At 39.2% G+C, this 14,013-nt stretch overlaps 1 protein-coding gene across 3 annotated transcripts; it reads left to right on the top strand.

The window, feature by feature from the left end:
• The first annotated feature begins 1,873 nt into the window (after positions 1-1,873).
• LOC116262362 (uncharacterized) lies at positions 1,874-13,415 on the top strand. 3 transcript variants are annotated; one of them, XR_007574417.1, is made up of 6 exons: positions 1,874-4,043; positions 5,867-6,286; positions 11,288-11,425; positions 12,282-12,390; positions 12,465-12,741; positions 12,834-13,415. XR_007574417.1 is itself a non-coding variant. In XM_031641659.2 (2 exons), the coding sequence occupies exon 1, from the start codon at positions 2,063-2,065 to the stop codon at positions 4,037-4,039; it is 1,977 nt and encodes a 658-aa protein (XP_031497519.1). In that variant the 5' UTR covers positions 1,874-2,062; the 3' UTR covers positions 4,040-4,081; positions 5,867-6,466. The 3 variants fall into 3 exon arrangements, 1 of the variants encoding a protein (XP_031497519.1); XR_007574418.1 differs by having other exon boundaries at positions 1,874-4,081; XM_031641659.2 differs by lacking the exons at positions 11,288-11,425; positions 12,282-12,390; positions 12,465-12,741; positions 12,834-13,415 and having other exon boundaries at positions 1,874-4,081; positions 5,867-6,466.
• Positions 13,416-14,013: the final 598 nt, after the last annotated feature.

The following is a 14,013-nucleotide window of genomic DNA, read 5'->3' as shown; positions in this document are numbered from 1 at the left end:
AGCGTACATGCTTCACGATATTGAAAAATACACACATGGAATACATCATAACAATATAATATCACATTGTAGTTTGATTATTTTTTCTAAGTGGAGCATATTGGGGCTGAGCAAACTCAAAGACGATTACGCCAGCCGAATTCAAACTCAACCATAGAACTGTTTTGGTCTTCCTTCAACTTCATAGTCTTACTTTTTATTCAAATTGGCTTATACTCGCCAGCATTCCAGCATTATCTGGTTCGGTACATGAACTCAAAGTCTATGCTGGCAATATCAACTCAACCAAACACACGAATAACTTTCCTTTTTAAATTATAATGTTCTAGTTATTGCAACAAAAGGGTAGTTTATATCGACAATAATATAAAACGAATCTACACAAATTGTGATAGCAGTTTAGCGTGAGTCCTGTCCACTCGCGTTCCAGTAGACAACTGGTCACCATTTCCTATTGAAATATTAATATATCTAACCTGTAAGTGTTTAGCACGTCAAATTTTTTGTCATTTAATGACCAGCTCAAATATTTATTTATTGTGCTTTTATCTGTTTTTTATTTACGTTTATTTGAGAGGACGTGTGTCACTGATCCAGGGGGAACGTAGAGAGAATATCAGGATCTTATAGTGAATATGAAACGAGGTTCGCCTGCCTACTCTTTAATATGCTAAATATGGTTGAAATGAAGCATATAAGCACCCAATCTTAAATTATTTTTAAAAAATATCAAGAATGTATATGATTGAAAAATACAACAAAAATTGAAATAATAGAAAATAACATAGAACACACAAACAACCATTACCAAAGATGGTCTAGAGATAGGGTGATATCGAAAGTTATATTGCATTGAAACATCATGAGTTCTATTACCCAAGTTTCGCGTCCATTGTCCACAAAAACAAAAAATTCATAGATAACCATTGAACTTTTGATGCATATGCATAGCCTTTACAAAATTACAAACAAGTGATCATATATTCATATTTATAAACTAATTTACGATACAAAAAAGTTTTTACACTTAGCGATTTTTTTTTCACAATTCTCATCTTTTAGCTGATTTCTCCACTACTTGGCCTTTCTTTCAAGTGTGCTCAAGTAAAAGTTATTAAATAAACACATTAAAGTTCATACAGTTATTTGCAAAAACTTTTCAAGAAAACTGCAGAATGTCTGTCACAGGAGCAGTGAAGCTACATGTGGGCTCCTGTGGGTAGCTCTTAAAATTTATTTATTTTTATATTGTCATATTTAAATAAATAAATAACTATATATATATATATATATATAAGTGCCCCTTAAATTAAATATAAGTATTTCTAAATGATTTCCTCTGGAATCAATTCTTCTGGCTCCACTGCTCTACGACATCGTCATCACCAGGGACCTAAAAAGTAAAAACTTGAAGGACACGTCTCCAACACCAATATCAGTCCGCTTCTTTTGTGGACTGACTTTTGTCATTTTGTATTTAACTTGAACCCAAGTCACCACTCATACAGTCACTATATATGTTCCCATATCTGCATATATTTCCAAAAAACAACTATTTTGATCATATCCAATGACAAATATCAAAGCTTTACCAAGATATTAACGAGGGAAAATTGCAACAAGCTTCTCTCTCTCTCTCTCTCTCTATATATATATATATATATATATATATATATATATATATATATATATATATATATATAATGGATGATTTTTTGGATATTGATTCGGGAAAAGATTTTTTCCAATCTAAGCAAATTAGTCTAATAAGAATCTCGATAGCTAGATTGTGTTGGTAGTTGGCTGAAGCCGTGCTCGTTTTTGTTACTGTCTCGAAGTTTCAGAAAATAATCGGATAGAATGAAAATCAGGTCCACGAAAATAGGACACTGGGAACCTGAAGAAAGAGAATCTTTGAGGCTTGGGTCCACACTACGTGCTTTCACACGGCGACTCCCGCGTTTATAAGCCCGCCCTCCGCCTCCGGTCGGTTCACTGTCCACAGAACCCCAACAACCAAGGTCGATCTTCACTCCCAATTATCGGAAAAAATATTCCGGCGATGGCGGCCCGGGGAACAGTTGTCTTCACGTCCGTTGGGCGACCAACTTACGGTTTCGACGTCTTCTGCATTGGGGTCTCGCCTGAGTGCGGTACCGTTCGAGAACTGGTCGACTACCGGTTGACGGACGGCATCTCCGTTAATTACAACGGCCAATTCATGGATGACCATCAAACCGTTGTCTTCGTCTCGGAGAGAGGCGGCGCGGCCGAGATCTTTCGTACCTCATCGGCGGATTCCCTGGCCGAGAATTTTCGGGTTCACCGGATCACGGCGCTACCCGAGAGCCCCTTTCTCGATCGCCCGACGGTAAAAAATGGGACATTGTACTTTGTTTCGAGCCACGAGGACGCCGACAGACCGTTCAAGAGCTGTTCAGCGGTTTACTCGATGCCGATCGATGGCGGGAAAGTCACTCGCCTAAGCCCGCCAGGAGTCGTCGACTACAGCCCCGCGATTTCTCAGGCGGGCAGATGGATTGCCGTTGCTTCTTACGGTTCTGGCGAATGGAAGGGCGACTTTCACGAGATAGCGACAGAGATAGTGGTTTTGCAGACGGAAAACCCTACTGACCGGGTGGTGATCTCTGGCGGAGGCTGGCCGACATGGTCCGGCGACTCTACCCTGTTCTTCCATCGCAAGTGCGACGACGGATGGTGGAGCATATTTCGAGTGGATTTGCCGGAAAAGCTCAACGAGTCCATGCCCTCGCCAATGATTCCTGAACCGAAGAGGATCACTCCTCCGGGGTTCCACGCTCTGACACCGGCCGCCTCTCACTCCGGAAAATGGATTGCGATCGCGACACGTAGACCGGAAACGAAGTTCCGGCACGTCGAGATGCTCAATTTGGAAACGGGAAGCTTCACACGAGTGACGGAATCCACAAGCCCTGGCCTCCACCACTACAACCCCTTCGTCTCGCCCTCATCCGAGTTTGTGGGCTACCATCGTTTCAGAGGCGAGTCGGTGTCCGGCGACACCATCATTCCTGAGCTCGAGAGAGTTCGATCCCCAATACCTGATCTGAGAATGCTCCGCCTCACCGGAGCGTTTGCCGCATTCTCGCCGGACGGCAAATACATCGCTTTCAACCCCGAGTTTGAGGGGGTCACCGGCGTGCGCATCCTGGATTCCACCGGCCGGAGGCGGTGGACAGTAGTCAAAGATAGGGTAGCGTTCTCCGTCGCATGGAGCCCCAAGGAGAAAGGCGTTATTTACACATCCCTCGGTCCGATTTTCGACTCTGCTAAAGCCACTGTCCAGATCGCGCGGATCTCCTTCAACCCGATGGACCTCGACAACCGCGAAGAGGTCCCGGCGGCGGTTACGATCTTAACACGTGTGGAAACCGGCAACAATGCGTTTCCTTCGTGCTCGCCGGACGGCAGGTTCATTGTCTTCCGGTCGGGCCGATCGGGCAACAAGAACCTCTATATCGTTGACGCCGTGGAAGGCGAGGATGGAGGCCAGGGAATCCGGCAGCTGACGGAGGGCGAATGGATCGACACGATGCCGAGTTGGTCCCCCGATGGCAACTGGATCGCCTTCTCCTCCAACCGGCACAACATCCAGAACCCGGCCGCCTTCAGCATCTACCTCATCAGGCCAGACGGGTCGGACCTTCGCAGGGTCTACGTCGCCGGTGGTCCCGGCTCCAGCGAGGCGGACAGGGAGAGGATCAACCACGTTTGCTTCAGCCCCGATTCCAAGTGGCTGCTCTTCACCGCCAACATGGGTGCCGTGTCTGCCGAGCCCGTGTCCTTTCCCAACCAGTTTCAGCCTTACGGCGAAATCTTCCTCGCCAGATTGGACGGAACGGGTCTTCGGAGGCTGACCTGCAATGCTTACGAGAACGGAACGCCGGCGTGGCACGATCACGGCGACTGGGGCCTTGATGTCGAGTCCCTGACGTTGGACAAACTCGGCGACAAGCTCACCGGAAAATTCGACGAGCCCTTGTGGTTAACCTGTTGAATTAGTTAATATAATTAGTCTTTTCCTACAAACTGTCTTAAAGTAAGAAAATGCATATTGTACTTAAATGTTTGTGATGATTGTGCATTTCTGGTTGTGTTCCATGAATTTATATAGTTGTTCAATGAAACCTTTTATTTTTAATGTCTAGTTGTGTGATTTTATATTTATTTTTTGTTCTAGTAATTAAGTTAGTGGGTGGCTTATTTTTTAGTTCACTTTCAAAATACAATCAAACTAGTTTAAGCTTGGGTTAGCTGACATCAACTAAATCTAAACACTTTTAACATAAAAGACACTACAAGCTGGTTGCATTTTGCATTAATAACCATTTAGCATATACTTATGTGTATATACATAAGATGTTTTTTCTCTTGTATTTTGACAACCTTATAATGATATCATTTTGTACTCTAACTGTTGTGAAGCTGAAAATGCTTTTGTGCATTTTCCAACAAACTCAAGAGAGAAGTAAGACATATTAAGGACGATGAAGAACTATCCATGTTAGAGATTAGAGGTGCTATTAAGGGTTGAGGAGTCATCAAACTTATTCCAAAGAGCCACCATTTTTAGATTTAGGATTTTAATTTCTTATTGCTTGTTGTGATTAGTTGTAAACATTTGTATTAGTATTTAGTTGTATTTTGAAGACATTCTTGTACTAGTTGGAAAGAGTTCATGCAACAGAGTTAAGCGTTTTTGAACTATATTGTGGGCTTTTAATTTTGTTAATAAAAGTACTTCAATTAAGTAAATATATCCTTGATATTAAATTGTTGTTTCAAAAGTTTGACCCGAATTCACTACTTACAAAATATGGCAAAAAATATAGCTGGTGTGTGGTTTCACTTTGTATTGTAACATGTTATTTAATTTTACATATGTGAAAGATATTTGAATTGTATTAACATCAGTTACTACAATGGGAAATAATATAAGGAAAAAATCAACATATCCCATCAATGTATCAAAACTTTAAGGTGATATTTGCCACATAATTGAAGAGATATTTTGTTGTATAAATTCTCAAACTATACGGTTTTCATCTTGATCAACTTGACTATAATAATTATCCAATAGGGGATTTGTAAGTTCTGCATCAACATCTCCAATAATACCAACATGCCTTTAAATCATTCTCAGTGTCACGATGGGGTTCATGACACAGTTCTCACGTTCAGACATAGTTAAACTATTGTTGGAAGCCGACAATTCTGTGTTAACTTTACCATTTCCATATGTCGTGTTGATTTCTCAATCCATACTTGTCTTCTCTTTTGAATGTTGTCATTTAGATTTCATGATTTTCATCTTACTATGATTGTTTCATGCATGTGAATGTGAGTGTTTTACAAAAATTTTCCGTGATGAATTTTGAATCTTGAGTTGATATTCTGTTTCTGTTGGTTCAGCTTAAGATTTTCATACAGTGTCAGTTTGCATGTATGGAGTATGGACATGCCTAGTTGTCCTCATTCTTGTGACCTTTACAATGCTGTGTCAGTTTGCATGTATGGAGTATGGACATGCCTAGTTGTCCTCATTCTTGTGACCTTTACAATGCTGTATGAAACTTGTCTCGTGTCTGATTGTGTGATTGCATGGTATCGTAAGAAATAGTTCAGAGCCTGTCATTTGAGTAATTGCGAGTTTGCAACATCCAACTTCTAGGTCATTTTCTGTTGTTTGCTTAATCCATTGTGATTCAACAATTTCATACTGTGTTCATTTATTACTATTTTCAGTTTTGTTAAATAGTTCAAATCTTAAGTTCTTATTATGTTATTCCATGGTATATTTTTAACTAAATGTGAATGTTTGCAGCTTCATCCTGCTAGAGAATCTTGAAGCCCATACGAGAAAATGTCCATTATACAAACAAGTCCTACCTTTGAAAAGTCAGTCATTTTACACAAAGGGCATTAATGCTGGAGTAGAGGCCGAGGATGGAAATGCATCTCTTTCTGACCCAGTTTCATGCACATTTTAGTGCCAGCAAGTGCATCTCTTTTGAATATAACATTCTATTGGAAGATAGTGAAGACAACAAGCTGTCAGTTACATCTTCTGGAGATTTGATTATCACTTCAGACATGAAGCGACGTGCAATATATAAAATGTCCATAGCTGACTTTTTGGCACTCCTGAGTAAAATAAAATCAATACACCATGCTATCTTTTTAAATATTGAGGTCTCAAGTGTGATGCCTGAAGCTTGTAGTAGATGGTTGAAGAGTTGAAACGGTATGTGTTCTAGCCTCTTCATCATTAATCATGATCATTTGTCAATTCTTGCATCTTGGTTCTGTTTCGTTCTTGATGCAGTCAACTGTGTTGATAGTTTGAGAAAAAATGGGCATGCACAATGTTTCTTTTTCCATTACCGGCATTTGCCACTGAAATGTGATTACTTTTTGAGATTAATGTGACATTATTATGCGTGTATGCATGTGTCTATCTGCTATTTTCAGTTCCTTTGTAGATTTACAAAGGAAAAAAAGTTGAGTTGATTTCAGTTGTCAAATGCAGTTCCAGACTTCCAGGAAGAGTAACCATCTCAAACAAAAAATCACCACCCTCTTCCTGCCTTGTCAAGGCAAATATGATAAAGAGTAAGAAGGCACAGAATGCTTCCTAGATGGAGCATGTATCAAGACAAGCTGCTTCAGGCCCATAGTCTTTCCAGCTCGAAAGAATTATGGAACTCATGAAACAGGCTTGGCAGCCTAATATGAACAAACACCGAGCTTGACTTGCATAGACTATAAACTAGTCACATACAATATCATAGAACTCGTAATGTAAGAATCTTATTATTTTAGCTTCGGAAAAAGTCAATGAGGCAGCTTTACCTATTACTTTCAGCTGGTGAGACTGTTAGTAATGTCTGAAATTCCCAACAGCACATAGATTGGTGACGTGAAGAAAAAGGCATCAAGCTAGGATGGTAATGAGTAGCACCGTAGAAGCAACATAAACTAACATATTTTCATTGGAACATAAAATAACATATATTACACACCCAACTCGATTTCTTGGGTTTCATCTTCAACATTACCCTCGTCTATGGTAGTTACATCAACATTTCCTGAAGTTGCTTGTTCATATCTATCCAAGAACTCTTCCTCTTTTTCTTCATCATCATCATTAGAATCCTACGAAAAAATGAAAACAACAAAAGGCCCTGGGAAATAATAAGAATTTAACAGAGGCAACATTATGCAATCACAAATCTTGACGTAGTGACTTGTAAAACATCATCTGTGTCAGTTTCTTCATCTTCCTCAATCACATCATCCATACCAAATTTACCATTATTATCCTCAACTTCTTTTAAATAAATAAGGGCTTCTGTCAGAGATGCAAAGCATTTTCCTACAATCCCTGCATCTTGTTCTGATGAAGACATCCAGCTCTCAAGAAAAGCCGGTCGAACCTGCACATAAAGTCAAGATGTAAATGTCAGCAAATATAGAAGATTGCATTCTTATGGCCTTTGGCTTCTATGCTGGTATAGCTTCCTACACCCACAAAACCTTTCATCCATTTTCATTGTCATGTACTAATAAAACTTGAGGGGTACAAACTAAAAGCTTCAAAAGTTTAAAACAGAAATTGCGGAAGACTTAAAGAGCAGACAAACAAGAGCAGGGAGCTAGGGGGTTTCTTATCATACTGACAGAAAAGAAAACAGCCTTATTTCATCATCGATACAAGAAAGGCAGATAGCAATTGTTATGGAACATAACACTTCAGTTATACCAAAGTATATGTGCTTTGACTGTACAAATAAATTGGTGTTTCTTCTGAGAGGTCAAACTAATGCACACATTTATCAAAGCACACACCCAAACAAAAGCAATCCTACAGAAAAACAAAGTGTTAAACTGAGGAAACAAATTAAAACTATATCTAATAGAAATTTTGAAATGCACACTTAATTTTTGTAAAAAATGCAATTTTCTGGGCAGTGACAATTCTGAAATTTATAAGACTTTAGTTTTTTTATTCTTTAAGAATTTAGATCCTGGATCATTTTTGTGGGGGTTTACTTACATGTAATATCTTAAGGCATTAAAGAGTCAAACTAAAACCACTACCAATGCTTTATTTACATTTAGTTGGCATACCTTTGCAATAAATGGAACATTTTTGGTAGAAGAAAATAACTGAGGACACCACGTGATTTTAAACATATAACAATTACCTGAATGCTCAAATTTTAGAAAATCACTTAGGGCAACAGACCAAATCACCCACCTCTATTAATTAGCTTAAAGGCTGAGAAGAAGAAAGGATATGAAGCAGCAAACGGATAAGATTCAAACACTCCAGTAGTTAGGTACAGCTTTATATGTTTGGAACTTTGGATACATTTTCTAACATAATTTTGTGTTTTAGCCTATCCCGTAACCAACTATAGTTTTAAGCATATTAATCAGTTTTATAATAATAAAACTAAGCAGTTATAGCTTGTACAGCCAGAATAGCATTTTCTTGTATTAGATTTGTGAATCATAGCAAATTTAATGCCAATCTTAAATAATTAAATTAGCGTATTTTAATACTGTTTCCAGTTAATGAAAATTAATATTTACATAGTTGATGTTTCGCGTGCCAGAAAATTTTATTACCGGTAAATTTTGATGAGAATATGGACCAAGCTGTCAACTGGGTTGCAACTGAAATGCAACCAAACTTTTTTGGTCTGTCGGTTAAAGCCAACAGCAGTGATTAAACATCGTAAGTTGCAGTTAAGGGTGCTGATATGAAGCATCACGCACTCGCAAGATAGGGTTGGACAAGAAGTCTAGAAAAAGAGAGCAGAAGGACAGGAGCATCATCCAAAAAAGAATTTTGCATATCAACTCTAATTTGCACACCCAAAACCCAGAAAAGTTCAGGAAGCTCCCCAGCTAACTTAATCTCAGACCTAGATGACAGACTTGGATCAAACGACATGGAAGAGATACATGCCATCCCTGATGCCCAAATCATACATCCATTTTCCACATCCTTTTCCAATATTCTCTCAACATAATGAGGCTCAGATATATAACATGCCCCAATAAATATCAAAAGAGGTTTCCACAAAGCAAAGGGCTTATGCTGAATGCCCTTGAAATGTGAAAAAGATGCATGGGTAAAGCTGAAAATAAGTGCTTTTTTCACATCTTCAGTTTGGAGTGACAAACATGGCGAGTGCAGCAACATATGTGCACATGAGCATGCTCTCCATGTTGCAGATGGATATGCTGAAATGGCTTTAGCAAGGAAAGATCCAATGCCTTCTATTATAGAACATGGAGGAACAGGTGGTGAAGGTGGAGGTAGAGTCGTTCTCACCAAAAATGATTTCAACTCATACTTCTTAACAATGACAACGACTTCCTCAATAGCAGCAAAGACAGCCGTGTCCTCCATTTCCTCCCAAGCGTCCCACTCTGCTATCAGCTGTGACCATATCACTAGCAGCTCTTCAATTCTCAAATGAAATAACCGAGACTTGTCTATAATAAGCTTCATCAGAGTGCCAAGTATTGAAGAAAATGCATCTAAGCATGATGATGGTGGAAGGGAAATGTCAATCTCTCTGTTCTGAAAGCAGCACGAAATGGACAGATCAAGAAAAAGAAAATCCCAAATGGTTTTCAAATGCAAAATCAAAATTTGCAGTCTTAATTTCTGAATTATTAGTTTATAACTTTCAATAACAAATAGTACATCCCTATACAGTCTCCTAGTTCTGTGAACAACGGGCTTTATCCATCCGCTGCCTCGGACATGAACCTATAGCCTGAAGGTCATCCTTAAAGAAGGATGTAGACATGAACCTATAACAAGTAAAAGAGGGTCTAGTAACAAGAAAAACAACAATTACACTGCAGCATTTATAGCCTTTCCCAGTGTTTAATAAGTGCACTCTCCCAGCACCCCACCAGCCTTGGGCATGCGCTGGTTTGGGAGAGACATTAGTTCGGTCAGCGGGAATGGCGGTAGTGCTTTCTAGGACTTTTGCCGCCGGCCGAACTAATGTCTCTCCCAAACCAGCGCATGCCCAAGGCTGGTGGGGTGCTGGGAGAGTGCACTTATTAAACACTGGGAAAGGCTATAAATGCTGCAGTGTAATTGTTGTTTTTCTTGTTACTAGACCCTCTTTTACTTGTTATTTTGTTATGGTTATGCAATTCACGTGCATAGATAGATTCTTTTTTCCTTGTATTTTTGTTCTTAGTGTTCTATTAAAAAGTAATTTAGTGTTCAAGATTGTTCAGTTTCACTTTCCTTTTAGAGATTATAATTTTTCATTTGCCTTGCACATTGGTGGAAAGGTTTGTAGTTTTGGTGGCCTTATTAATTTGATTTTCGTTTTCAGTGTGAGATTCACTATATTCCCTAATAAATAGGGTTGCAGATGGCATTTAGGATTTTTTTATCACATGTCTGAGTGGTCTTTGAGAGAGTAAACCTTATCGAGGATTAGGGTGTCATATGTGTGTTTAATGTTTAAAGGGTTTGGATTAGGGTGTTACATGTGTGTCTCGAGGGTTTCGTAGGGTTTTGCCTGATTTCAAATTTATTGGACTTGAAAATCATTTTTGAGGTACTGCAGTCATTGGGAGAGATTCCCAAGGGCTATATAATTTTCAAACTTGGTTCTAAAGTATGTAGGGGATTGGGAATGTCAAGCGTCGCCAAAACCTCATGCTGCAGGGTAAAGTTCAGAGCCAACGAAATGGAGCAGTTGGTTTAGGGTTTGTAGTTTTGGCTTGTTATGCCGCTTGGAAAATCACTTCAACCGATGGTTGATTGGTGGAGCAGCAAGAGGTCCTCCAAGTATTTTGATGATATTGTTCATATCTTGAGAAGAATGTTTGGGGATGCACGGGTGCCTAGTTCCTCCTTGACCATTGTGACCAGTTCTTCCATAAAAGGTTGACAAAACTACTATTTGAAGGATTTACAAGTCAAGGCAAACAGCTAAAGGTTAGAGAGAAAACACTTTCAAACTTAAAGGGTGGTTGCTATTCTAGTATCCCTAGATCAAGGATCAATGAAGCCATTAACATTGATCCCAGTTGAAGACAGAACTAGCACGACCAATAAAATGCATCATATAGATTCATGGGTACTGATAGCTATAAGTCCAACGAAGACAGTCTGACTTGACTAAAGGGTTTGTTCATATGGAGGAGCAACTATATTACTTGTTGGAAAGAATGAATCTCTTATTGTTGGTGGCAGGAAATAAATTCATTAACCATCGCTGTCCTGTTGGTGGCGAGGCTTTCGGAGCTTGTGGCAAACTGAGTAATCTTCGAAAATGCAATGCAAATCCTGTTGTGACTAATGGTCTCCTTTTTAATGGACAGGTTTCACAAGGTAAGCAAAGTGAATGGGCATGCTTTTCACCGTACGAGATTAGCTTCAATTATCAAGTGTTTCATTTTTTATTTTCAAAGAACAGAGATATATATAAATATTTTTGTGTGGTTCTGAATCAATTCAATCAGAGGATTGTAGATATCCAGTTACAAGAGAAACGACCCAGGTGTCTATTTTTCGCTTTCACATTTCACCGGAGGGTAATATAAAAAAAATTGAAAGAAATGCTGCAAACTTAATATGTGAGGTCACTCACGGCAGTGGATATGGGTTGGTGTGTAACTCAATGTTTCTTATTTCTAAATATTTGCTTGACATGGAAATGTGTGAATGTGTGAAAGTATCCACGACTCAAAAACATTTAGCTTCTTAATAGTTTTGTTTCTTAACATCTTTGGTAAACTTTAATGGCTGCAAAATACCATACTTTCATGCTATTTTTGTTGTAGTAGTTGGTGGAGCATTCAATTCAAATACTACTAAAATAGCATGAAAAACTAGTATTTGTGGCCATTAAAATTTACCAAGGATGTTAGATATGAAAATATTAAGAAGCTAAATGTTTTTTAGTCAACGTGACAAAAAAAAAAAAAGTACCCAAAATAAATTTAAAGAAAAGAAAGTGTTGAGATTGCTAACATTAGGCGAGTCATATTGAGACAGTTGACCGGAAGCCCAAAGCTTTCTGGAAGGAGGTCGAAATGTGATGGATATCTGAATTCTTGGGTCCATGTTATGGAAATTCGAATTCTTGCCACCAATTCTCGATAGAAATGTTTGCAAGACATATTTCACTGCAAAATTCATTTTTGAAGGCGAATTGTTTGTTTGTGTTCTTACTTGAATTGAGCAGGAGCTGTTTGTTATTGGTGATCAAAGAGGGACTCTCGTTGCCTTCATTCTGGGGGAAAACCCTATGCAATCTGCTGTAGAAGGGAGAGTTAGCTAAAATAGCAAACAAGGTATTTCCATTCCCTCATTTCAAGTTGTTAGAATTGAAGATGGACTTATTCTCGTATTGTTGGTGATACTCCAGAAGTGAGCAACAATCGCTTGTGGCTCTATGTCAAGGATGTTCTAGGGAGTGAGGACTCTACAAAAGTATCTTTGGCCTGTTAAGACCATCAGTGCCACCCCCCACACTCTCATTTCTACTAATAGCGATAGAATCTTGTGGGAGGCGAAATAAAATTCGGCATAATGTGTTAATATTATTAAAGTCAAAGGTGTGCCTGCTTCTTGGATGAGGGACGGCTACCCAACAACATTTTTCACACTCTACATTGCCCAAAACTCATTCTCACGTAGTGGAGGTGAGCCATTTATTTTTTGAATGCCCAGTTGCAAGCATTCCATATCCTTTGATGCCCATTCGACGACTGTGGATGTTACCTTTAACTGACAGATGATGCAAATGACAAAGGTCTCAGGATTGAAGCTCATTCACAATCATCACTTGTCTTAAAGGTGGTTGCTAGCTCTGGATCAAGGTGAAATTGGCATCAGAGAAGAGGTAATGGATAACATATGTGAATTGTTGCTTGTTTCAATCGTCGGACATGCTTAAAACGCCTTGCCGGCATTTTCAATTTAATAAAATGGGAGGGGATCGATACCTCGGATGTCATTACCCCTTGGATGAGTCACATGTCCAGCGCACCTGTTAGCTAAAATTTGCAGAATATTTTTGTAGTGAATCGTCCATGGCTATAGCGGTGATAGTAATGACTGATATACAAAGCAACAAGGTAATTTCTTCGCCGTTGTAAGTCTATAGCGATGGCTTTCTTCGTCGGAATTGATCTTTTGTGGTTCTATACAGTCGCCTCCACCGGTGATCAAAATCACCGGTAACATTGAAAGGCTACAGTGGGGAACTTTATCACCGCTATATAACTATAACGGTGATAAGCTTGACCGTTGTACGTCTATACCGGTGAATATTGTCTTTTGTCCTCTTCCCTTACGTGCCGTTTAACAAACTTAAGTTACTAATTCTGCTTCTCACGATTGCTAGGGAAAACTGAGCAGGATGCTCAACCTCTGAAGAACAAAGAATCAACACATTAATTTGTCTTTTTCTTTGCTTTCTATTGGGTATTCGGCTTAATTTGGTTCTTTTTCTTGGCTTTTTTTTTTCAAGATTCTCTGCAAAGCTTTGCTTTGGCAAGTAGAAATGATGTAACCTGTCTTATGTTGCTGATATCCATGAGCAGCAAAAGATTGGCACTCCACTTCCTGCAGCTGGGAAAGCTATTATTGATGTTGGAGTAGATGGAATAATTGTTTCGAATCATGGTGGTCGCCAACTTGACTGTGCACCTGCTGCAATTTCTGCCCTTGAGGAGGTAACATTGATTCACCTCAAATAATTCTGAAATTGCTATCTCTTCACAAAGACAAGCTTTTCTTTTTCCTTCTCAAAACGGATTGCAAGAAATCTTCTATCATTTTCGTCGTTCCCCTGATAAGTTGTTGACACATTTGAGAGATGCTTGATTCCCCTCCTCGTTGGTCTTCCAATTTGAAGCATAGGTTGTTCAAGCTGTCGCTCTTAAAGTTCATGTTATGCTGATGGAGGAATT

Source organism: Nymphaea colorata, chromosome 10 (assembly GCF_008831285.2).
Source record: "Nymphaea colorata isolate Beijing-Zhang1983 chromosome 10, ASM883128v2, whole genome shotgun sequence".
Classification (NCBI taxonomy): Eukaryota; Viridiplantae; Streptophyta; class Magnoliopsida; order Nymphaeales; family Nymphaeaceae; genus Nymphaea; species Nymphaea colorata.
Note: the sequence above shows the minus strand (reverse complement) of the source record. Positions and strands in the feature narration are given on the sequence as shown.